Below are 24973 nucleotides of genomic sequence, written 5' to 3'. Positions count from 1 at the left end.
GGCCCCCGCACGCCGCGGGGCCGCCGGTGTCTCGGGGCCGCCTGGCCGGCACCCGGGGCCGGCACGGGGAAAACCTTCTCCGGGGCCGGTGGCTGCGGCAGCGCGGCCCTGGGACGGGAGCCCGGGGCCGGGGCCGGGCGGGATGCAGTAGGTCGTGAGAAGGAAAATAACGCTGGAGGAAAAGCAAGTTCCGATGCTCGGTTGTGTCAGCAGGAGCAGCCCGGCCCGCTGCCGGCGGAGCGGGCTGGGGAGGAGGCGACCGCGCTCCCGGGGAAGGGCTGCGCCCGGCAGGCGGACGGGGATGAGCGGGACCGGGTCCCGGCCTCGCCTGCCCGCCGAGATCGGCCTCCCCGGGGGAAGCTACCGAGGCGCGCCGGGCCGGGCCGTGCCCTCGAGCCGCGGTGTGCCACCTCAGCACTGCAGGGCACAGCGAGCTGCGGAAAGCGGGACACGGGGGGGAACGTGCAGGACGTGGGCACGAGCCTGAGCCACACTGGGACCCCTGGGAGATGGAGATGCTCAGGAATACTCAGGGTCCGGTGCTGGACCGGTGTCAAGGCTGCTCGCTGAGCCTCCCGTGGCACCGGCGCATCCCACACCCCGTCTGGAAACAAGTTGCAGCCGGTGGCGGCTCCTCCGGCACCACTGCCGCGTGTTCCCGCTCCCTGGGCAGCGAGCGCCCACCTCGCTGCCTGCTGCCGCCACCCCTGCTGGTGTGGAGGGACCGGATCCAACCCCCCACCTCTGCGGTGCTGCCCGCCACGGTGAGGACTCGCCCGCGGCTGCCAGGCCCCTGGCAGCTGGATTTGTAACTGGGGCAGGGGAGCATGCAGCCACGCGTGGCCCGCGCCGCTTGTGCCGCGGCCCCAGCGCAGCGGGGAGGAGCAGCGGGCCCCGGCTGGGTGATGCCACGCAGGCACCCGCGGCAGTCCCAGCTGCAGGGTGGCTTTGTGGTGAAGCCATCCTGGGCACTGCCACGTAATCCAGTCCTCCGGAGGGCAGAGAGGAGCAGACCCTGCGTGCCACGCGGCTGGCTCAGCTTCACCCGTGCTGTGCCCATCAACAGGACTTGCTCAGCTCTTCCCTCCTGCACGCCGGGCGCATCACGGCTCCTCCGCTCCCCGACGGGGTGGCCAGCTCGGGTGCTGGGAGTCTTCCTGCCTGCGGGATGGCCGCACAGCCTGGCACAGGGAGCTGGGGTGGCGTGGCCAGCGGGCTGCCTGGCAGGAAGCTTTCTTGACACCAGGTCTTTGCTTACGGAGGACGCTTGAGCTTTCCAGGTGTACAGCCGTTATCTTGGGTTCAGCACTCTCCAGCTGGCGGGTCCCCATCGCTCCAAGCCCATCTTCAGGTCTGGAGCTAGACGGCTCTCGCGCAGCCCACGGCAGGAATGGTCTCCAAGGGTGGTTTAGCAGTGTAAGAAAAACAGTCCCGTGTTCCTAATGTTCCTGTGTGCTAAAACTAAAATATAAAATACACCTCGTCCGAGCAGGCAGGGGATTGGCGTCGGCTCTGCAGGGTAGTAAAGATGCATTGTGTACGCTTCCCTGGGGCACCAGGGCAGAGAGACATCTCGAAATGTGAATGGGTACGTGTTCAGCCGTCGTCCGCAACCCTTCTGTGCTGCAGCCTGTCCTACTCGCTGTCACTCTTGTCCACCAGTACCGCGTCGGACTCCTCCGTGATCTCCAGCAGCGTGTGCATCTCAGGGCTCTCCCCACGCAGCAGATCCGAGTTCTCTCCCTCCTCTCCACCAACCTCCACCAGCTCCGTGGCCTTCACTTCCACCTCGCCCTCTCTTATTTTCTTGACATGGAAAGTGAAGGGTGGCACTTTGTAGACGGCTGTCTTGGACCTGGCATAGATGGTGTGGTCAGGGGTGAAAGACTTCCTCAGCTTGTCCCGAGAGGTCTTCATCTTCTCTCTCCTTTCATTAGTCACAATCTTGGTGCCCAGTTTGTTCATCCTCTTCTCCAGGTTGTGGCGGGTCTTCTCCAAGTTGTGGCGGGTCTTCTCCAGGTTTTCCTTGGTCTTTAGCTTGGTCTTCTCCATCTTCTCCTTTGAGAATGCTTTCTTAAAGTCATCCACTCTTTTCATGCCGCTCCTCTTGATGCGCTCGGCCCGTGACTCTTCGATAATTTCTTCAATCTCCACCTCTTCATCTGAGGAGAGCTGGATGTGGTCCTCCTCTGCATGGTCCTCACCCACAGGCACTTCCTCACCCTCGCCTTCCTTCTCTAGCTTTTCACCCTCCTTCAGAGACTTGCTGATGCTCAGTTTAGACGGGAGCTTCACTTCATCCTGCAAGACACAGAGTGGAGCCCGTGAGACACACACACACCCCCAGCCTCGGGAGCCAGCCCCCCCCCCGCCCGGCAGTGCCACGGAGCAGACGCACAGCTACGACTCCAGGCTGAACAGACCCAGGGGACACCCGGCCTGGGCTCGTCCTCTCCTCAGTGCACCTGATCGCTGCTGTGAAGAGGATGTGTTCCACCCGCAGCAGCTCAGGGCTCTGCTCTTTAAGCTCAGGTGCACCAGCTCTGCTCGTGCTGGGCTGGTTCCAAATCCATCCCTGACTCCAGCAGTGCAGGAAGGGGCAGGCCAGCACTGAAACTGGAGACTTTTCCCTTCCTCCTGTGCCCCTGTCACAGTCCTGTCCCCTCCAGTTTCATCTTCATCCCAAGACTTGGCCATCACACAACCCTGCTCCCATCACCAGAAAAGCCCCCAACACATCCTGCCCTGGAGGGGCACGGGGAACTCACCAGAGCAATGCCGTGCCCTTTTACTGCCCAGCACCTGCCCAGAGCCCTTCCCGTCCCTGCCAGCCCATGGCACTTCAGCTTTCTTCCCACCGCCAGCCACCCCCAGCTCTCCAGCCTGGCCAGGGTCTGGCCCACGGCAGCACCGGGCACACTGTGGCACTGGGCTGCCAACGGCAGCACCATCCGGAGCTGGGAGTCCGGCCACGCTGCCCACCACGCATACACTGGCCTGGCCGACCCCGGTCTGCGCTCAGACTTTCCCAAGGCCTGCAGGCTCCAGATGTGGGGCTGCAACATCTCCTGGGATGCAGCGGGCTGCCCTGGTTTTCCCATTTCTCTGCTGGGGAATAAGTTAGAGAATTTTTCCGAGCCTGTATCTGGGGGCAGCAGAGGCGGCGGCCCCGACTCGCGCAGCCAGGTCTGCAAGGTTACGCTGTCTCTCCTCAGGACGGGGTGAATTCATTCAGCTTCTCCGCTCTCCTGGGTCAGCCAAGTTTCTGATCCCAGTGGCAGAGGGCAAGCATGTCCCCAGGAGAGGGGCACAGGTCTGGAGTGGGATTGGTTTTCATCCGAGCAGCACATAGCGTGCGTCCCTGCCGCAATGAATCACCCCTCTGTTCCCAGGACAGGCTGGAAATAGCCCGTCACTGTACGCAGCGTCACAGCTGCGGGGCTGCAGCCCACAGCTCAGAAATTTATTGCCCGAGTGGTTTTAATCTACGGAGCTGGGCAGGAGAGGCTCTGGCAGTGGGGCTGCCGTGATGAGCACTGCCAGGAAGCCAGCAGCAGCCGAAAGGCAGCACGTGGAACGGGCACACGGAGAGCAAAGCTGCTGGACTGAGGTTTGGAGAAAAGCCTGGGCAGCAGGACAGCCAGGCGCCATTCCCAGGCCTGGGACAGACCGGAGCTGAACAGAGCAAGGGCAGGGAATCCCAGTTCAACACTGGTAGGAGCAGATCCCAGGGTACCCCAGGCCCGAGTGCTTGAAGCACATGGCAAATGCCGGCACCAACTTGTCTTACCCCGGCTTGGGATGGCCGGAGCAGAGCTGCCCCATGTCCTGGGAGGGTGAATTTGCCATGGCGTCCCCACGCCAGGCTGCACGCTCTGTGTGTCACGCTTGCACAGCAGCAGCCGCTGTACCAACGCAGCTACGTGGACATCAAGAGCCAGGACACTCGTGACGGTCGAGCCACCAAAACGGCCGCGGAGGCCTGGCCCCGCAGAGCCGTGCCAACTTCGGCCCCGCTTCCGCGCAGGTTTCTCTGGCGCTGCGATGGCAGAGGACGTCCCGATCCCCCGCGCAGTGCCGGAAGGGACGGTGTGTTCGCGGGCGCTCTCGCAATACCGTGCTGACGCACTGCGGCTCCGGCTCACCAAGGTCACTGCCACGCGGCTGCTCCGGCCCCAGCCTCTGGACGGAGGCAGGCCGGGCGCTCCCTCTGCAGACACGGGGTGCTCGGCCCGGCCAGCTGCACCATCCCCAGCTCCTCCTTCCCTTACACCACCTGGGAACTGACACAAGCTTACTGCACACGTGGCTCCAGCACAGCTTCACCTGGGTGAAATTCAGATGCTTTTAGCTGATGTCTCGTTCTTCCCCGAGGGCAGGACAGTGCTGTTCCTTGGGCAAGCTGAAGTTCTGGAAACATGAGGGCATCTGGGGAAAACTTTGTGAACAACGAGAAGTCAGCTCCGTGGAGCACTGGGCTCAGTGCAGGTGACATGGGCTGCAGTGTCCGTGCCGGAGCAGGGATTTCATTCTGGTTTTTATTCAGAGCAGAGAGCTGCGCTGGGCAAAGCTCTTCACCCTCCGGATCACAGCTCCAGTCTCAAATACTTTGTGGAGATTAAGGTGAAGTGGCCAACATATGTTTTCTCCATTTGATTAGCCACTTCAGGAGAAAACAATACACATGGTCTCCAGAGGGCCAGGTCAGTCCAGAACACATCCACATCACTGGGAAGGCAGGGATCCAGTTTTCCACAACAACACCTGCTGGAGCAATCCCAGAGACTCCCGGGGACCCTGCCCCGCCGAGCGAAGAACATCAGGAACTCCAGCCACTTCCTTCCCTCAGTCAACACAATGAGCCAGAACAAAGGCATCCCCCTCTCGCCTGGCACGACAGTCACTGGAAACAGGCCATATCCTGCAAACCCAGATACTTATCGGCCCCTCGTTAGCTCCAGAACATGCATGTGCAGAAAGAAACACCACCTCAAAAACTCCATGTCTGCCACATAAATAACCGTCTTTCCTTGTGTTACACCAGCAAATCCATCTTCTGACTCAATGTTCTGATGTGGCTGAATGGGCTGCACCAGCAGCACGCCCACCCGACCTTGGTAGCATCCTGCAACTCCTTCCTCCCAACTGTGAGGACGTGGCCAGCAGCAGGTCCCAGTACACGGGAGAGCTGGAGCAGCCCCGTTAGGGTGACAGTGCAGCTCTGCCACCGCTGCCGCTCCACCCTGTCTGACCCCAGCTCCCACGTACAGCCCCACACCTCGGCTGTCCCATGCACTGCCCCTGCCCCAGCCCAGCAGCGCCCATGGACTCGAGATTCCGCTCATGCCTTTCAGGAGGCACCCTCGGTGCTCAAACACGGAGGCAAAGCGGGAGCCAAGCTATTCCCATAAGCAAAGATGCCTACAATCCCATCCTCCCGCCTCGAGACTGTTTCCTAGAGCTTTTCTCCAGCTGCGCTTGGGAAACCTTTGCGATCTTCACCTGCCCCCTTTTCCTCAGGGCCAGGGTGACTGGGGTGACGTGCCCGCCACAGGGCACCGGGCGAGCCAAGGGCCCCCAGACACTGCATCTCTCTTTCCTATGCCTGGTGTAATTCCTGCATTTTTTTTCCCTGACTCTTCTTCAGTCTGATTGCTTCTCCGAGCCGCAGATAACCAGCTGGAGGACAGCTGGTGGATTTCCAGCACTGTGCGTGGGTCTCTTCCCTGACTCAAAGCCCACCTGCACCTCGGGAGCGTTCCTGCTGGTTTAGCGGGCTCTGGCGTACGCGCAGGACAGCTGGTGCGAGAACAGCCAACAGCTCTGGCATGTCTTAATGGGGACGAGTACGTTGCTGCCGAGCGTCCCTCGTGCAGCTCCCCACTGTGCCCAGGCACTGCCTAAATGCCACCAAGGGTCTCCTCCTTCTGCCTGAGAGGTGTTTCTCCGGTGGAGAAGGGCAGCTGCCCAGCGTGGGCAGATGTGCCTACAGACACAGCCCCATCTGCCTGCCGCGGAGGACAATGGGACCTCACTGGAACAATCAAGAACCGTCCCAGTCTATTGGTGGCTGCCACACAAATCCCTGCTCTGGGCACAGCACTATGATCTGTGCACTTTATTTCCCTCATGACTCATCCAGATGAGCCACATTTTTAACACTAGGCGTTCCAACTACTCTGTTTTTTCACTGGGAGAACACTGACCCTTGAAGCGGGCGAGTCCAAAATCCCGGGTTTCGGCATTCCTGCCTGTTGGGGTGTTCAAACCCTGGCTCCCAGCCAGCAGACACAAACCCATTTTGTTCTCTAAGACAGCTTGATCCCAGCTGGCACAAAGACAGCGGGTAAACAAGATTTCTCAGAAGATGTTTATACCAGCACAAGAAAAATCTGCCTGCTCTGTGCACACGGCAGAGCTATGCCAGCAGGACAAGCGGTGTCTGTGTGTGCTGGGACAGAGCTCGCTGCCATCCCATGCACTTCACAAAAAGGTTCAGCTCTAGTTCAAGTCCTCTTAGCCGTTTGCAACATGCCAGCCCCCAGCCCATCTCACAATCTGACACCCAGAGCTGTGCTGTCTCTTTGGCACAGACCTCCCGGGGGAAGCAATTTCCTTCGGGAAGCTCCGTCCGGCTGGCAGAGCCCATGGGACTGGCACCCCATCCGTCTGGCTGCGGATCTTGTGGGCGCCTGGAGAGGCCCCGGTGCTCGTACCCAACGTTGAAGGCAGCTGGCTGCCAGCTGACGGGGTGCTGGGCTGCCCTGTATTCCTCCTACCTCCAATAATTCGGAGCTGTTAGATCTGCCCGGCAGCCCGGCCCCTGCCTCCTCCGCTAAGTGGGCTTTTTATCGGAGGTTGTTTTCCAGCCCGAGTTCCCTGGCAGTGAGTCACCCCGGCAGCCCCAGTGGCCATGCACACACCGCCCGGTTGCTACAACACAAGTAAACACTTCCCCTCTTGTATAAAAGGCCACCGAGAGACAAAGCCGAGCTGCATTCCCAGCCCAGCAGAGCTCTTCCAGCACGGCAGGATCACCGGCGGACCTGGGAACACTCCCAAAACGTGGGAAGAGGCTCTTATGGTCAGAGTGTAAAAAAGCGAGTCCCAGCACTCCCAGCCACTCGGATGGCCAGTTCGAAGGTTTAATGGAGCATTTTTCACACGCACATGCTAATCACATCTGCAACTCATTTCGTGCAGTTATTTTTCCACAATTGCAACAGCACAAGCAGTTGAGTTGGTTGACATGCAGCCGTAACATGCAGAAGACCACCAGCTCACACCCCAGGCTCTGCTATCACCCTAAAGGGCTGGTCCCGGCTGCCGCTGGCGGAGCCGGCGCTCACGGCACCTCCTGCACCATGCCAGCCCCTCCTCTGCCCACCCAGGGCAGGGCAGACGCGCTCTGGCCTGGCAGGAGGCTGAGGGGGCATTACAGCACCTGGGCAGACGACAGCCTGCCAGGTCAGGTCGAGCCCTGCCAGAGAAGAACAACTTCTGCACTCCAGTTGCCACGACAACTGTTTTGCTCTGCCAGTCCTCAGAGGATGCTTTTCTGTGCTGACCTTCCATCGGTGTCACAGGAAGGAGGATTCAGTTATTCCTGAGCAACAGCAACACACCCGATAAGCACCCACAGCCCAGCAGAGCTCAGGGATGTGCAGATGCCCTGCGCAGCAAACGGGAGGGCTGTGCTTTCTTCTGCAGTGCCCTGTTGGAAGACACGTTTTCTGTGGCGGTTATAACCACTATCAGACTCTCTTGCTGTATCACAAAAAACTGCCTTTCAAAAAATTCTTGTCACTCTCCCTGAAAAGGAGAAGTTTTCCCTGGCAGCTTTCCCCAGAGACCCCGATTCCCGGGCTGAGGTCACCTTCACTCAGCTCCTGGGGAGTCCTGCCCACCATCCGAAGTACCACTGGGTGCCCACCTAAAGGGCAGCCCACTGGACCTTCGGGTACTTTCCCCAGGAGCCACACAATAAGAGGAAGGCTATCAGGGCACTGTGCTGTTACCAGAGGCCCCTCTGGCGCGGGGTGTTAGATAAACAGCAGTTAAAGTCTCCGCGGGCTCCAGTCCGTGTGCAGGCGCCTGCCCTCAAGGGAACCGCGCTGGGGGCTGCCACTGAGCTGGAATGGGTGCTGCGGTGCCTACCTGAGACAGCTGCAGTTTTACACCACACAGGTTGTGCTCTCTGCCTGTCTTCCATCTATTTAAAACAACTTCAAACCATTTCACTAACACTTACGAACTAAACCTCACAGCAAGCCTGAGGGGGCAGGAATTACCAGGTCTGTATTTCAGAGGGAGAAACTGAGGCTCGAAAACCAGGTAGGATTTGCCCAGCCACAGCAGACGCCAGCAGAGCCCACTGCTCCTGGCTGGTAGCCCTTCGTGCAAGCCACACAGCAACTCCTCCCTCCCAGATCGCAGAGGCAGCACACGACAAGCCCTGCAATGCTGAGAAAACCGCAGCCCCTCACCACCCGACCCAAGCAGGGCGGCAGCGTGCAGCAGCAGCGCGCGGGTCAGCCCGCCAGCGGGTCAGCCCGCCAGCGGGTCAGCCCACGGGCAGAAGCATTTCGGCCAGCTGAAAGCTCAGCCCTGCCGCTGAGGCTCGCGGCTCGTGGCTCCACAAGCAGGCAGAGAGGCAAAGGCTCTGGAATCAGCAGCTTCCAGAGTTTCAGAAGAGGTTCAAAGCAGTCTTCAGGGGTGCTCCTGCTGAAGCCCTAAGCTGCTGCCTCCTCCCATGTCTTCTGCTGATTGGGGCCATGGCGCTTCCCGCAGCAGCGGCAGAGGGGACCGTTCCTGGAGGCGGCTCAGAGTGCGGTCCCTGGCGAAGACTCAAAGCGCACGCTCTGCATCTTCTCGGGCTAAGACGAGGAAAACTGTGTTTCAATGGCCGGTGGAAGGGAAGCACAACGGAAAAACTTACCTGTCCCCGCTGGGAATCCGATCAGGAGCATCACCAACAAAGTAATCCGGATTAGCATGAGAACAGGCAGAGAGCAAAGGCACAGGGGTATGTTTTAGTAGAGGGAGAAGCCAGGAGGCAAAAATTGACAGGAAAGACAGTCAGCAAAGATTTATTAGAAGGAAGACAGTCCTTCTCCAATCTACAGCAGCTCCAAAGAAATGAGGAATCCCTTCTATGGTTTCAGGCACATTTACACTGAACACTGCCATAAGGCCAGATTCTGCTCTCTTTTCACATTGCTGCTCACGGAGCGATTCCACGTCAGCTGTTCTGAGGACAGCTCTGATTTCTGTGATGCAGCTGAAAGCAGAATTTGCTTGTCCGTGTAAGATGATGAAAAGACAGTGATTTTAAACCCCTGTGTTTATTAACCCAAGTGTGCAAGCTGGAGAGATTGGAACAGCCGGGTGCGATTCCAGAACTCCGTCCGCTGGTTCGTCAGCGTGCTGACCAGATCTTAAACCGGCGCTGGACAACACCCAGCAGCTCTCACACGTCTACACCCAGCGACGCAGCAAACAACTCACAGCAAAATCAAACCCTCTCTCTTCTGCAAAACACACCCTGAGGACAGGGGGTGGCTATTCAGCACCCCTAGCAGCAGCTGGCATAGAAAATTAACCCCTCCATATATAATAGGCACGGCCTCAACTCTTAGGTTCCAAAGGTTGGACAGATTTTATCTCCAATAGTGCCAAGAGGTCCATAAAAAGAGAAGTCTCATGTCCTTAGAGAGAAGACTACTGAATCCTGCAGTCAGAAGTCACCAAAGAATACTGCTGAGACAAAGGAAAAGATCTAAAACATGAGGGGGAAATGCAAAATAGATTGGAATTATGTAAATGTCAAAGGGATAAGCTAAGTCACTCTCGAGTAGTATCTCCCTGACCAGCAGAAGTCTTTCTACGCTCTATAATTTTGTGTATTGTGCAATCTTCTGGCACTTTTTTCTACCAGGAGTGTCTAGTTACTCTGTCCTGGAAGGGAAGCTATGTCCTAAAAGGCTGTATCTTCTCCACTAGCTGGTGAGAACAGACAGCACGGTACAGGCACTGGAGCCAGTTCCAACCTGATGGTGAAAAGCAAGGGAGGAATGGTGCGGGGAGAGGAGGAGGCTGTGTTTGGAAAAGTGCTTTTCCCAACAGTGAGTCAGAAGAAAGGCAGGGCTGTAGGAAACAGAGAACAAAATAAGATTGCAGAGTGAAAAGTTTTTTTTTTCCCCTCTGACAGCAGAAAAAAGTTTTGAACCTATTCTCAGTCTGTTTGTACAACTGGCTTTACTCTCAGAACTGCTCCTCCCGGATAAACCTGTCTCAACTGATTAATAACTCCAGAGCTATTTCTGAACAGCAAACCAGTAAAGACGGCGTTCGCATTACAGATGATTTGCACATAGATCTGTGCTGATACCGACATTTGCATCCTCACATAAAGATATAGACTAAACATCCTGAGCCTTTTAATTCCAAATATTTGATTTTCCCTCACTGACACTGAGCATCTTTGCTTCTGGTCTTTGTCTTATCTTGCAGCTGGACAGTGGACCCACAATTCTTCAGGTACTTTGTAAGCTGTAGAAGATCTTGCTGAATCAAGAGGACGACGTTATCCCAAACAGGATAAAAGAGGGCTAAGCACATCGCTGGAAAGCTTGTGAGCCATTGCCAGGCTTTGCGTGGCTCACAGACGCATCACAGTACATCCGAGAGCGGCGGCTGCGCCGTTCCCTACTCATGACTTACACAGGGACGGCACATCGCACTCCTGGCGGGCGCAGCAAGCAGCAGCTCCGGCGAAGATGCAGGAACAGCCCTGTTTCACCAGGGCAGTGTGAGCTTTGGAAAACGGCTGTGCCAGTCTGAGCGTGGTGCTCGCTCCTCCCGCCCGCCAGCCCGGCACATGCTGCCCGCTGCGGGGCTGGGCCGGGGCAGAGCGTGGTGAGTCGCCCGCACGGGCTCAGCGCCGGCGCGTGAGCGGAGCCGAAGGACGCCGAGGGACCCGTGCCAACTGCAGAGCATTCACAGTCACCTAAAATGGGGGAATTGGAGATAACACGGAGCAGTGCCACTTCTCCCACGATGCTCACACCCTGTCAGTGTTCTGCAGCACCTACCACACGAATTCCCACCCAGGGCACACCAGAGAGTAACGAGACTGCGTCCTTCCAGAGAGGCACGGTCTGAGCACTGGCCGGCTTCTTGAATTCTTTAGTTTCTAATCCCAGACCTGCAAACTTGGTACATGTGGCCTTGGAGAGTTTTTCCTGCTATGTGGCCATGAAGGGCTAATTTATTTTTGCTGAGGGCTCATATCTAGCTTCAGAATAGGAAAATGAGCCAGAATCTCACTGGAAACCAGAGCACTCCAGCCATGTAGCCCAGTGAGCGTGGCCGGCAAGTTCTGTGCTTCGTTACCCTCCCGTGTGCGGTGGCCCCACCAGCATCACACAGACATCGTGACGGACACTTACATCCACTGCTGGCAGGCACGAGGGAGCCCTGAGAGGGGAGCAGGTGACCAGAGAGAATATTACCTTTGGGTTTATTCTCATGAGCGATTCGTCATCCGCTCTAACCCTAAACCAACCGGCTGAGCAGCCTCTGGCCCTTTGCACCGAGACAACTTACTGCTGCACAGCTCAGTGTGCACCATAATGCTGAGAGGATCTCAGCAGAGCAGACAGCCCTGGCACCAACCACTTATAAATAATTCTTGAGCAATGAAATATTAATGCAGCTGATTCCAGGCTGCAACAGAGAAATCCATGCTCCAGAGCTGTCTCTTGGTAGAAAGACTGATAATCTGCACTAAGAAAATCCTGGAAGTGAGAGCTATTAGCATCCTGAAATTTTTTAAAGGCTCAGTCTCCTGTGAATTATTACCTTGAGACTCTCACAGTTCAGTAACACGCAGAGAATACGAAGGACCCTTTGCACGGGAGGATGTCAGGATGTTGCCCCTCGCGATGGATGGAGAACGCGCAGCTGAATTCAGCGCTGCAGCCTGAAGGAATTGAGCTGGACGATATTTCTCTCTTTGCCCTGGGATGGCATTTTTTCACCTCTAATTGTGCTGCTTCTGTGACCAAAAGCAGGAGAAGAGAAGGGAAGATACAACAGCTTTCTGGACTAAGACTCCTGTATTCCAGCAACAAAGACAAAGGATCGGAGACAAACAATATTAACTCTTCATTAATGAGCACCAGTTTGTATTATTCAGATTTTTTTGTGCTTTTTAACAAAGGCTTCATGATCAATTCTCTTTCACGTTTTGTTTAAGAGCAGAATAAAATAAAGTGAAAGCAAATGCAGCACCAGAGGAATATCCTGTCTCCATCGACCACAGCAGAACTGTCACTGGATGAGGTGTTCCCTGGGGTTTGGCAGGCTGCTGAGCCACAAACCCACCAGCGAGAAGCTCACAGTAATTCTCTGCTGAACCTGCGATAAGAACAGTTGTGGCTACAAAGGGAGCTGCTTTTGAGTGGACTCAGCAAAATGAAACCAGCCTTTTATTTTAAAGTATTATCAGAAAACAAATACAAAAACCACCGGTGGCTGCAATGCCAATCTCTGCAGTGAACCACTGGGAAAAACGGATGCTACGTCCAGTGCTGCTCCGGATCACACTCAAGCACAGGCACTCCTGAGCACACGGAGCCAACCGGTCTTGCAGGACAAGCGTAACGTGGGTGCCTCGTGCCCATGCCTGTCCCCAGTACCATCACTCAATGTTATTTGAATTTTCTGTCTATTCTTTAACTCTTGTAGTTGGCCAAGCTCCGCTGAATCCACGGCATGTAACGCACACAGGCCGTTCTTTGGGACCGCAGATCACGCTGGCTCCCGTGACCCCTCTGCTGTCATTAGACTCATTAGGGTTTTGTTTCAGAATGATTAATTTGCAACAAAACCATAGCTCGGGGCAGCTGACACAGTGTTCAGGAGGCGGAGGAAGGCTGCAGCCCAGGGGCAGAGGGTGCGGCGGCTGCGGCACACGGCTTTGTACGCCCTGTGCTCTGCCCCGTGCTTCTCAGCAGCCCCCGAGCTCGCCTTCTTTGCCACACTCTCTTTTCAGGAGCACAGGCCTAAAAACGAGGCAGTTCAGGTCCGGGCTCTGAATCTGTGGCATTAACGTGTGGATTCCAAGCTCATCCCTCCTCCCCACGATCAACAATCTTGTTGCTCTCGTCCATATAAGGCCCACTCAAGGCACAAAAGCCAAGCGGTGCTATTTATATTCCCTCGCCCAGCCCTACCTACCCTACACATGGTACGGCTGGGATTCACCTTCCACCCTGCTCTCGTAACCGCCCGGCCTTCCCAGAGAAATTCCACTTCTTCCAAGGCTCTGCGCAGCTGCTGGAGTCACCTGGAGGGCAGAGGAGCCCCACGGGAGCCCCGAACCTGCCAGCCCAGGGAGCAGCCCGTTGGCACACCTTTGACCAAGGCTGCTCTCCCCAACAAACCGCGCCGCCCATCGCCAGCCAGGCTTCCCTGCCGCCCGGCGCCCACGCCAGCCTGCAAACAAAGGAGCAGCACACTTCAGAAATTCAGTACTCAACATGCGTGCCACAAACATTTGTCTGGCTGTCAGAAAACCAGGCCTTTGACATTTGCAGGAATGAGTTCAATTGTTTAAAAATGTTTGGAGGAAAAAGGCCGTGCTTACGTAAGCGCTGACACGTGCGGCTCCTCAGCTGAAGGTGGCACGCTGTCTGGTTTCAGAGCAGCGCCTTTTTGCACGGACATCCAGCATTTCACCATTAACTGCAGTAACCAGCCCCAGATTCTCGAATCCTAAAACCAGGAGTTTGGGGATGAAGTCACTTCAGTTTGTTTTTGTTAGCAACCACTCTAACCAAATTTGTTGGTGTCCTACTTTCTCTGAAAGACAGCAGCCCGGGACAGACGGCACAAAGGAAGCACTGAGGAGCTCTGTTCCATGGGCTGCTAATAAGTGCACGTAGACATTTGACATCAGACTTTTTAGGAAGGCGAGTCCTGCTTACGGCAAGAGTTCTGAATTTCTGCCTACAAGCAGCTTGTCAGAAGCCTCTCACCTTTGCTTTTGGTCGGCTCGTTTTCAAAACCAAAAGATGCGGTAGTTTGGACGGGGTTCAGTTTTTTCAAATCTTATCCTCGAGAATCAATCTAATTCCCTAGGTTAAGTCGTTACAAACACTCTTACCTCAGCAGAAATCAGAGCAGCTCCCGGCAAAATCAGGCAAAAGTGTATCTGAGAGGGGGAGCAAGGGAGAAAGCACGACCCACGGCCCGTCCGTAACGGCCGTGAACCTTCTGCTTAACGCCCCAGTGGAAGCGACTTTCAGTTCTGCACTTTCTCCTGCAAAGTTTCACGCAGGCAGACGTGCTCCGGGCTCATCTCCACAGGTCAAGCTTTCCCTGGTAAAATTTGATTTTCATTTCCTCCTAATCTAACAGCTGAAATACAACTCTCACGTGTAGCTTGACCTCTTCTCCCAAGGTGCAAAAAGGTCTTATTTGCACTCCTGAAATAGTCCCTCCGTAACCGCTGGACACTCAGTGCTAAGAGAACACTCAAACATCTACGGCTGGTAAAGAACCGATTTCTCTTTACCTCCTTTTATTTCTTCACACCGCAGAATCACGCAATATTAAATCCCTACAGAGCAGGACTGCTGTTTGCTCAGCTATCTTGCTGGAAAATAGCCACCGCTGGTTTTATGCAACACTTTATGTCTCGTAAGATTAGTTTCTCTCTTGTTCTCCAAAATAAAAGACTAATAAATCTTTGCATTTTTAGCCATAGCAACTGAAAATGCAATTGCACAGGAAAGTTAATCACAGCTTTCCAAAAGCAGCTTTTTCTGCGTTAGAAAGTAGTAATAATGTTGCTCATCATCGCAGAATTAATTACATTATCAAGAAAATACCGAACCTAAACTTTAGTAGGTCGTGGGTCTTGACAAGTGAAACACTGAATTAGAAAAGAGTTATTTTGTAATCTTATTTTTAAATGATAGACATAGTTAGGAAAACACAGTTTTAAATTTTCCTCATTTAACCTCCCAGGGTGGAGCCCATCATAAAGTTTTGAGTTTATAGACTCTTGATACATTTTTTTTAAAAAAAATCATGATTATTAATACTGAAACACAGAAGGATATTAGTAAATGGGTAAGCCAGCAGGAATCCACAAAGCTTCTTGCAACAAACAGCATTGTTTGGTGTCAGTAAAGCAGCTGAACATCATCCTCAATTTAGTAACTGCCTTTAGGATACACACAGGAAAACATCACTTCTTTCTGCACAGAGCTTTATTCTTCAAAGGCACCAGCATCATCTGGTCCGCATAATCCCAGACGAAGAATCGCTCTGGTCACTGGTGTGCCCAGCATTACTGACTGTGACAAACTTCCACGTGAATAAATCGGGACACAAAACTGTAACCTGATGTTTTTGCAGATCTGCTGCGCAGCTCCCACAGTCAGCGCCCGTCGGGAATTTCTGAAGAACTGACGTCCCCAGAATCACAGTAAGACACAAACTCTGAAAATCCTGTCCCTCCCAGGAAAATATAAAGCAGAAAAAGAACCCCCAAAGCCAAACGCAAAACTTCCGAGACCCCCAGAATGTTTAACTTCTTCAGCACAAAAGGTCTCCACAAACAAGACAGACTCCTACCCACGACAGATTATTCTTCCTTACATCAGGCCACACAATTCAGGTTTCTGTCCACTGAAAATTACATGATGACATTTTTATGGAGCGTAATCTACAGAATAATGCAACTATTAAGTAACTCTAACTTCTATATGAGAAATAATAATTAATGTAGCTCAGAGACAGACTGCAGATTGAAATAATTCAGAGACATTCTCTTGGTGAAAAATCCGTGTTTCCATTGTATGCAGGGAAGTGTTACACTATTGCAGAGAACTGCAAAAATATACCCCGTTCTTCCAGGGCATTCCCTGTGATCCACGTCTGTCCACCGAATTCTCATTGCAGGGGTCTGTCTTTGCCACAGGAATGCAGCACACCGCCACCATCGATGAAAGGCTTTGTCGCTCAGGCACATTATTACTGCCTACTTCTTTCTAGTATTCAAACACCAAAAGCCCACCATGGATTTTATTTTTCACCAAATCCCTGCCGTAGCAGGCTCCGAGGCTGCCCTGTTCTCAGGACACCAGCGGGAGCACTGTCCCTGATTTCCTTCGGAAGCAGGACTGCTTTTTTGTATTCAAAGAGAAACTCTACTTGGTATTCATATACCGAGACCAAAATGAGCAGCTACAGATGACAATGTGCCAATGTTTAGGATGCTTCCAAAGGCCCCAGGAGCCTGCCAACGTCCTACCTATGCCTGAAACTCACAAGGAATGTTATGTTTAAACAATTCCCTTCACTCTTCTCACTTTGCAATGTTTGCTGCTTCTGCAGTACATTCGGAGTTCTTCTGTACTTTGCTATAGACAGACCCATCGTCCCCCAAAAGCCTGATACAAGGAGCTGTAATAAATACAAATATATAAGCGGAGAGGTTGCCCGCATGATCTAAGCGGGCTCGAGGATTTCAGCTCTCAGGCACGATAAAGCCACAAATGCTTAAGCTCTGAATCAGTTAGGCAGGGCCTGTACTCATTAGACTCCCGAGCCTACTGTGACCAGCTCTCCCTTCAGACCTGTCGTAAGAGGCGTTTTCCCTTTTATTCTGCTTCTCTTCTCTTCTCTCTCTTCCTGTGATCAGCTCTGGATGCTTCTCTGTGTGTCCCTGACGCTGTCTATTATTAACCCAGAGGCTTCTAACTGAATCATTAACTGTTTCACTCGCTTTTCTTCGAGGCCCAGTAGAAGAGTTTGCTCTGCTAAGGAAGACTAACTCAGGAAAACTGACAGAAAGACATTCCTCTCTTTCTTCTTGTTTGATATGAATGGAAAAATCCAGCACTTAGTGCAGGGGTTGGACGTCAAGCAAACTAGACAACTCGAAGATTCAAGACTCGCAGGCTGCAGAAAAAGGAACGTGGCAATCTGTACAAGCAGACCGGCAAAGGCAGGCTCGAGCTCCAACGAGCTCACGGAGCTGTTCCGTGCTTTCTCTAACGTCTCCATCTGTCCTGGTCAGCGAGATTAACCCCGACGCTGGGGTTACTGCCTCTTGTTGTTATCAATGCATGTCACAAATCTGAAACATTATCACCCTCCACGTAGCAATACACATGTTGCCTCTCAGCAGAAAAGACGTTGGCAGACGGATTTACAACACCCCCTTCCAGAACCCAGCACGTTCTTGTTCTTTTTTAGCTAAGCGGTCAAATCAGGTTATTCTGATACTTGTGGTCCATCGCAACGAGCGCTTCGGGCCGCGCTCACTGTCTGCATTAAAACTCCTGTTACACACAGCAGCCCTGTCAAACCTTGTCTAAGAACACGCAGGTCACGTTAAGCCATGAATGAGGGAGCTACTTCGGACCCGCCTCAGTCTGCACCGCCAGACAGCCAGGGAGTTTGGGAGAGCAACGGAACGACCATGCAGTGTGACAGAACCCCAGCGAGGACAACACCCAGCAACAGGACACAAAGAAGTCGAGAAACAGCTCCTTACCTGGTAGATCATGACTTTGAAGTTTCTGCGCTTCAGCAGCTCCGCTTCGTTGGCCTCTAGCTTCTTTATCTGCCCGGCTTGCTTTTCCAGGTTCTGCCGAACGGTTTTCACGTTGACGCTCACTTTGCGCACTTTCTCCAGCATCTTGTTCACGGTGTTGCTGGTGGTGGTGTGTGCCTTTGTCAGCTTGGTTAATTCTCCTTGGATGCTGGTCACTGCGCTATCCATCTCTTGCTGTCTCTCCTCCAGCTGTGTTTGGGTCAGCTGGATCTGATCCACTGCTCCGATGATCTTGTCCAGAAGGGTCAGCACCATCACACCGTTGATCTGGTCTGATTTGATGGGTTCTTCAGGCGCTTGCTCCTCTGAGGCCTCAGAAGCAGTCGGTGGTTCGATAATTTGCAAGGTAGTATCCTCCATGATCGCCTGGGAGTCCTGGCTAGCAGAGCCGGGAGAAGCTGTCGCTGCAGGGAGAGAGAGGAGGGAAAACTAAACCCGAGCCTCAGCTCAACTCCGCGCTGGGAGACGCGCCAGAAATGGAGAGCACAGTGCGTGGATGTCTGTGCTGCAATTCAAATGGCACAGCTCTGCAAAGCCGTCCAGTGAAACTGCCCTGCAAAATTTTCCAGGCTTGCCGGTCATTGGCTGACTCCACCTCGGCTGTATAAAAGCAGCCCGCTGCCAAATGCCTGACGACCCACCCTTTCTGGAATGACTAAAATAGTTGGAGGGGAGGCGATGGCTTTGCATGCAAACACAGGCACAGCTCAGCCAGGAATGCAAAGCTCTGGAACCACAACTGCCTCTTCTTTGCCATGAGTCTAAAGGCACTATAAGCAACGAGAGGAAAAACAAAAAGCCTTGAGTAAACGGCTCGGGAGGCTGCTGGAAAGAAAGCAACCCCACCTGGGCACAGCTGCACACATCGAGGGAAGGCTGATCTAAACAATGGTGAAGTTCAGCTGGAAAATGCTGATCTTTTGCCAGTGCTTCGCTTGCTTTTCCAGGACTATGCGAGCCTGATTTTCAACACTTTAAAGAAATGCTACAATTTGGATCCAGAAGTCACGGCACATAACTTCTGGATCATAAAAACCCGCACTGCCACGCGTGAGAATCACGCAATAGGTGTACACACGATACACACGCTGTGCACCATGTCTCTACGCAGATTTAGCGCAGAAAGAATAAATACAATTCACTCCTGAAGCGAAGCAGCTGGCCACTCCCCCCCAAAAGCAGCTGCCTCAGCTCTGCAGTCCTCTATCCATCGACAAATCCAGTCACTAGACTCCTAAAAGCAGGACATGCTTCAGCACATGCCATGCAAAACCGTGCTTGTACGCAACGCCCAAATACGCTTTATTATGTCAGGCTTTACCAGTAAAAAAATATTAATTGCCTCAGAACTTAATAGAGTACATACTGCTTTGGAAAACATGGGAAGGGAATAATCCTTATTTTGCTGACTTTTAACCTCAGCATTGACACACAGCAATTCATAGAGTTTTATACAGCGCTGGCAGAAGTTTACGCCTCGTGGAGCCATCACCAGCTTGCTGCCTTAGAAGACATTCCGGAGGTGCTACCAAAGGCTGTCGCAACAGCCCGGCAGGACCGAGCACAGGAACGCGACGAGGGAAAATTCAGATCTTGAAAGCGACCCTGGGCGAGACCCTCCTGACTGGCACTGGCGTTGGCTCAGCCAAAGCCGACGAAGCTCCCACGGACAGAACCGCTGGGAAGAGCAGGGCAGCAGAAAGCCCTTCCAGGCTCAGCTGAAGGGCTGTGGGCAGACTGGGAAGGCTGCAGTTTCCCTCTCGTCCTGTAGCCTTGACAACAAGCAATTCGTACTCAGCACATCCTGCCTCGCGCTGCACGGGGGCCAAGCCCACCCTTGCCATTTGCCACGGGCTGGCAAATAAAATGGATGCCCTGCAACGCTGGGCTTCTCCCGGCTCCCAGCCTGCCTCAAGCCGGTGCTGGAAGAAACGCCTAATTCCAAGCACACAAGCTGGGAAGCCCACGATGCACAAACAGATGCACAGGAACATTGTTTAACGATGAATGCTCGTGGCAGTCAGCACTTTCCGTGCCCTGTGCTCCCAGCCGTGTGACTGCTGCCCACGCGGCACCACGGCTCTAGATCTGGTTCCACTGTGCATCAGGGAATTGTGCCGCGCAGCTTCCACAATAGCTATTATGTCATCTAGTAAAAATAGGCTGCTTTTCTATACCCTATTTTTTCCTGGTGGGACCTTTTTCCTGAGGCTTTATTTCCAGTGTTTGCTAATGATGAGTCAGTTCCACAAAAAAAATCCTTACTCCAGCCAGAGAGCGTTGAGGCTCTGCAGTTGTTTCTCACTGGGGATATCCGCTCCAGAGTGGATTTCCAGAGATATCTGCTGTGAAGTTCCACGTACAGGACGGGATGTGAGCAGCCCAGTGCTTCCCAAAGCACAGGGCTCTGCGGTTAAATCACATTTTGCTATTGCAAAAGCTCCTCCCTTGATCACACCAAGACCCAGCGTTTACCCAAAACCACAGCCAGTAACAAATGCTTGGCAGTTTGGTGTGTTCTACCTTAAACACCCGTGATTTTGGGCTTCCTTCCCAACGAACCGTGTTTCCACTAACTGCCTGGCGCAGAGCCCCCCGCACAGGCAGGGAGGTTTCTCGTGTTTAACGGGATTTCTGTGCTGCTCCCAGGGGTCGCCACGGCTGCCGGAGGGAACGGCCTCCGCCGGCCCGCGCGGGCCCCGCACCGGGATTTCACTCCGCGGGCTGGTTTCGGCGCCTTCATTCCCCACAACGCCCCTGACCCCGTCACGGACGGGCTACGTCGGGCCGGCGGAGGCGGCGAGGCTGCGGCGCGCCGGGCCGGAGCCGCCGGCTGTGCCGAGGGGCCGGGGCCGGGGCTCGGCCGTCCGCTCGGTCCGACCCCACACCGCGGGAAGCGGCCAGCGGCGCCCGGCCAGGACCGGGCAGGCGGCCCGGGCGGGGGGCGCTCCCCGCCGGGCGCGGCGCTGGGGACCCGGGGCCGCCCCTCCAGGCTCCCCCGGACCGTACCTGTGGCCGCCGCTGCTCCCCGCGGCCGCCCCGGGGACGCGGGCCAGGCCCGGCCGCGCCCTCGCGCCTCGCCCGCTGCGCCAGTGACGTCACTGACTGCTTCGCGGCGCCACCAATAGCGTCAGAGCGGGCGGGTGGCGTCACCGGCGTCACCGGAGGCGCGAGAACGCCGCGGGCCCGGTGACAGACCCGGCCCCCTCCCGCCCCGCCGCCGTCACTTCCGGGGCGGGCCCCGCCGAGGCGCGCCGTCGCTAGGAGACGTGCCCGCGTGACACCGCCCCGCGTGCGCGGTGACGTCAGAGACGGGAGCCGCCGCGGATCAGCTGGTGGCGGCCGCTGCGGGTCGGGGCTTCGCGGGGGCTGCGGCAGGTACCGCGGCGGGGCCGGGAACGCGAACGGGGACGGGCCCGGGAACGGGAACGCGAACGGGAACGGGGCCGGGAACGGGAACGCGAACGGGCGGCGGCGAGGCCCCGGCGGCCCGAGCGGCCCCTGCACCGGCCGCCGCCGCCGCCGCCCGCGCTCCGCTCTTACAGCCCTTCTCCTCAGAGGCCGCGCGGGCCGCGCCGCCATGGGGGAGCTGTTCCGCAGCGAGGAGATGACCCTGGCGCAGCTTTTCCTGCAGTCCGAGGCCGCGTACTGCTGTGTCAGCGAGCTGGGCGAGCTGGGGAAGGTCCAGTTCCGCGACGTGAGTGCCCGCCGCGCCTCGCGCTCAGCCGGTGCCGCTGCTGGCGGCACCCCCGTGCCTGTGCCCGCCGAGGGGGGCCCGGCGCCGCCGGCTCCCGGGGCGGCGCAGGCCCCGGCGCCCTCGGCCGCGCTGGGGGGTGTCGCTGACGAAACGTGTCTGTCTCTGCAGCTGAACCCGGACGTGAACGTGTTCCAGCGCAAATTCGTTAACGAAGTCAGGCGGTGCGAAGAAATGGACCGAAAGCTCCGTACGTTGCTCTCTGGGTTCTGATACAGAATCGCAGAATCCCAGAATTGTTTGGGTCGGAAGGGACCGTGAAGCTTATCCAGTTCCACCCCCTGCCATGGGCAGGACACCCTCCACTACACCAGGTTGCCCAAAGCCCCATCCAACCTGGCCTTGAACACTGCCAGGGGTGGGGCAGCCACAGCTTCGCTGTTTCCTCAAACTCTGTGGCTTTTACAGAAAGAAATCACTGCAGCTAAACCAGAGCAGCGTTTGGAAACGCGGCGCTGACTGGGGCCGTCCAGGCTGCCCTTCTCTGTGCCGCCAGACAGGCTGCCTCCAGGGGTTCGCTCCCCGCTGGAAAGACAGCTCTAACCAACTGAGAGGGTCTTGGAATAGGAGGGGAAACAATTCACAGCCGCTAGCTGGGCTGGGTGGAGGCTACGGTGACAGTCTGACACTGAAGTATCCACTTAGTTAACATTGACAGTGTTGTCTCTGCAGGGTTTGTTGAGAAGGAGATTAAAAAAGCAAATATTCCTATCATGGACACTGGTGAAAACCCAGAGGTGCCTTTTCCACGCGACATGATTGATTTGGAGGTAATGATGTGTCTTAAAACTCAGGTAGTGTTTGGCTCTAGATGGAAACTCTCTGTCAGGAGGTGCCCGCTGAAATCGGTGGCAAAGATGCGTTGACCTTCGCACGGTCGTGTGCGCGTAGTCCCCGGCTGTCGCTCGAAACGCTGCCTCTGTTAGGTCACATCGGGTTGATTTTTGGTTCGGAAGCATTGTTTTGCTTGTGGATTTATCCAAATACAGTTAGAAGTGAAAGAAATTTCGCCCATTTAAATGAGTCAAAAACTGTTGGAAGTGCGTGGTTTATGGCAGGTCTGTCATAAAGTTTGTGAAGGTTTTCGGTGATTTGAAGAACGCTGTATAAATCCAGGTTATAAAAGACTGGTGAGTGTGGAAAGTTTCAAGTTGCCTGAAGAGAATGTGACCAGTTTGGACCTGTGTGCTGTGGCAGACTGGAGATGCATTGCTCTTGTGTGCAAATTGCTTGGGAACGTACCGCGTCTTGCCTACTGTCTTGTTTTAATAGACTTAACAGCACTTATTTATGGAATTAAGTCCTTTTTCTTTCTTATTCTTTTCCCATCTTGCAGGCAAACTTTGAGAAAATTGAAAATGAGCTTAAGGAAATCAACACAAACCAGGAAGCCCTGAAGAGAAACTTCTTGGAGCTGACAGAGTTAAAATTTATACTGCGTAAAACTCAGCAATTTTTTGATGAGGTCAGAATACCGGGGGTGGCTTACCACTGGGGCAGCTGGTTCTTCTTGCACAAATTACCATTTTTATTCTCAAATATATTTTTTGTTGCTGGTTTGGACAGCAGGGTCATTTTTATGCTTTGTTTAAGAAAGCTTCTCAAATTATTTTCCATTTTTCATGCGTTACACATAGCTACCCATGATTTACCTCTTTTTTTTAGTTAAGCAATGATTTGTATAAAAACTGTGTCAAATCATTAAGATGCTAGTAGTTTTTGAAGCACGCCAACAGACCAAAAATTTGGTGCTACAGTAAGCATCATCTTCAGGGTAAGAGTTTCTTTGGTAGTGTGCAGGTGAGCAGCCATGCCTCGCTTGCACTGAGGAATTACAATCAAGTTTAATTTCTCCTTAGCCTTTGAGGTGCTACGTGGAGATTACTCATTAGGGTCATAGTGCAAAGTCCACTGAAGTGATAGATTAGTTATTGATTGATTGATTGATTTGAGCCTTTGATCAAACCCTAAAGTTTTCAGAGGTAAGTTCTGGGGCAAAGCCATTTAAAATCTTCAACGTTTTGTTAAATACCAGCCAGGCCAGAAACTGGCAACTCTTTGACTCAACCTGAGAAAAGCCTCTCTGATGTCATTCGTGATGTCAGATTCGTGACCTCTGATGTCAGACAAAAGGTCTGCATGGGAGAAGGTGTAATCCTTTGTTATAAAGCTTAAGTATCTCAAAGTCTAGGGAGTTTTCTCAGAGAGCTCCTGCGTGGTTTTTAGAACGGTAAGGTCATGTTTTTGTTGAGTACGTGTCCCGTTTCATCTAATCTGAGGATTTGATCAAAGAGTTCTTAACGAATATGGCTTTTGGTGTTTACAAAGGCTGTGATCAGGTAACGCTGAGCTCCTGCAAACTTCAGACTGTTTATCTAACAGTTTGGTTTTGTTTTTTTGGCACAAGATGCTGCCTGTTCAGGCATTAAGGTTGTTCCCGTGCCAACACAAGTCTTAGTCACTGCTGACATAGATACTGCTGCTCATGTGATCGATTGATTGGTTGTGGGGTTGGTTTCAGTACAAAAAACCCTTGTCTTTGAGTGTTGAATGTTCACTTACAAGTTGCTGGGTCTCCTTGGAGAAACAGCATTAACCTGAGAATCTATTACTCAGCTGTGTTAAGGTGCCACTGCCTGCCTGTTGTAGCTGAGTGTTGAGTAAAACCAAGTACAGCCAGTGCTGTGCACTTTTTTGTTAATTGCTGTCTTCTCTGGTGAGAGCTGCCTACTGCTTTTCTTCAAGTACAGTATGGTCATGCTAAATTTAAAGACCAAAATCAATTTTCTACTGAAACAATCTATGTCAGGTCACCCCCAAAAGAGAACTCACGTCAAACTGAAACGGACTGGCCACGGAAAGTGTAGATACGCACCTGCTCCTGTTTGATAACTGTTCTCTGTAATAATAGAGCAAAATACAACAAATAAAACGTACTGCTATACGTAAAAGCTAACCGAGCAGCTCACGTGAAGTTCAGTGAAATGTAAGTGTTGAAAATTTAAAACTGTTTCAGTTCACGCTGTAAACAGCGAGCAGCTGTGCGTGAGAGACCGGGCTAGTCCAGCACTTCCGAGCCCCCTGCAGCCTGCTTCATCTCTTCGTGCGGTCATTCGCACAGTGCCTTCAACACTTGAAGACCTCAATAACTTTTGATTAAGATTGTGTTACTCATAGTGTAAGTTGCACAAGAAATGGCTTACTGTCTAAAGTGTTTTTTACTTGGCATCTGCTCTGCTCCCTGGAGCTTGTGCGCTGGGGGTGGGGGGGGGAGGATGGCAAAACTTTTTCACTTGTTGTCCATGTGACCTCTCTGGTCAAAGTAGCCATTTCTTGTTTCAACATCCCATGTTGATGATTATGCTCCTTTTCTCAGTCTTCTTGTCTTTGCTTATGAAGAACAGTATGAGCTGGAGAGATTTCTCTGAAAGCTTTGCCTAGAGTGCGAGCGTAAAAGAAGACTGGAAAAGTAATGGTTAATGGCATGCAGTCCCCTGTCTCTCTTTCCTCTAACTCTTCTTGCCATCTGCTTTTTTCTGTTTGTTTTGCATCTGTCGTTTCTGTCTGGGCTCTGGGTTGATAAG

The 24973-nt window shown here is 53.7% G+C and overlaps 2 protein-coding genes across 20 annotated transcripts in view; one reads left to right on the top strand and one right to left on the bottom strand.

Annotated features, from left to right (window-relative positions):
- Window positions 1-1635: 1635 nt before the first annotated feature.
- On the bottom strand, window positions 1636-17995 carry CAVIN1 (caveolae associated protein 1). Its single transcript, XM_009980940.2, has 2 exons — window positions 17576-17995; window positions 1636-2301 (listed from the first exon to the last, which is right to left on the bottom strand). The coding sequence occupies exons 1-2, from the start codon at window positions 17993-17995 to the stop codon at window positions 1636-1638; spliced, it is 1086 nt and encodes a 361-aa protein (XP_009979242.1).
- Window positions 17996-21193: 3198 nt separating this feature from the next.
- ATP6V0A1 (ATPase H+ transporting V0 subunit a1) overlaps window positions 21194-24973 on the top strand; it is a 28253-nt gene continuing 24473 nt past the window's right edge. For 14 of the 19 annotated variants that reach the window (XM_086626415.1, XM_086626418.1, XM_086626417.1 and 11 more), the window contains exons 1-4: window positions 21194-21332; window positions 21501-21579; window positions 22062-22159; window positions 22726-22854. In XM_086626415.1, the coding sequence (XP_086482541.1) occupies window positions 21216-21332; window positions 21501-21579; window positions 22062-22159; window positions 22726-22854 (423 nt within the window). In that variant the 5' untranslated portion in view covers window positions 21194-21215. Of the gene's footprint in view, window positions 21333-21500; window positions 21580-22061; window positions 22160-22725; window positions 22855-24421; window positions 24568-24973 lie in introns of those variants that run through there. The other 5 variants (XM_086626412.1, XM_086626414.1, XM_086626411.1 and 2 more) reach the window with 2 other exon arrangements.

This window comes from Tauraco erythrolophus, chromosome 25 (assembly GCF_009769465.1).
Source record: "Tauraco erythrolophus isolate bTauEry1 chromosome 25, bTauEry1.pri, whole genome shotgun sequence".
Lineage (NCBI taxonomy): Eukaryota > Metazoa > Chordata > Aves > Musophagiformes > Musophagidae > Tauraco > Tauraco erythrolophus.
The sequence above is the reverse complement of the archived record's forward strand: the minus strand, read 5'-3'. Positions and strand labels throughout refer to the sequence as shown.

What these genes read in the sequence shown, in the direction of transcription:
- CAVIN1 (XM_009980940.2), bottom strand. Translation starts at nt 17,995, where the DNA reads ATGGAGGATACTACCTTGCAAATTATCGAACCACCGACTGCTTCTGAG. An exon ending in TCAAAGTCATGATCTACCAG is followed by an intron (nt 2,302 to 17,575) that starts GTAAGGAGCTGT and finishes TGTGTCTTGCAG; the next exon opens with GATGAAGTGAAGCTCCCGTC.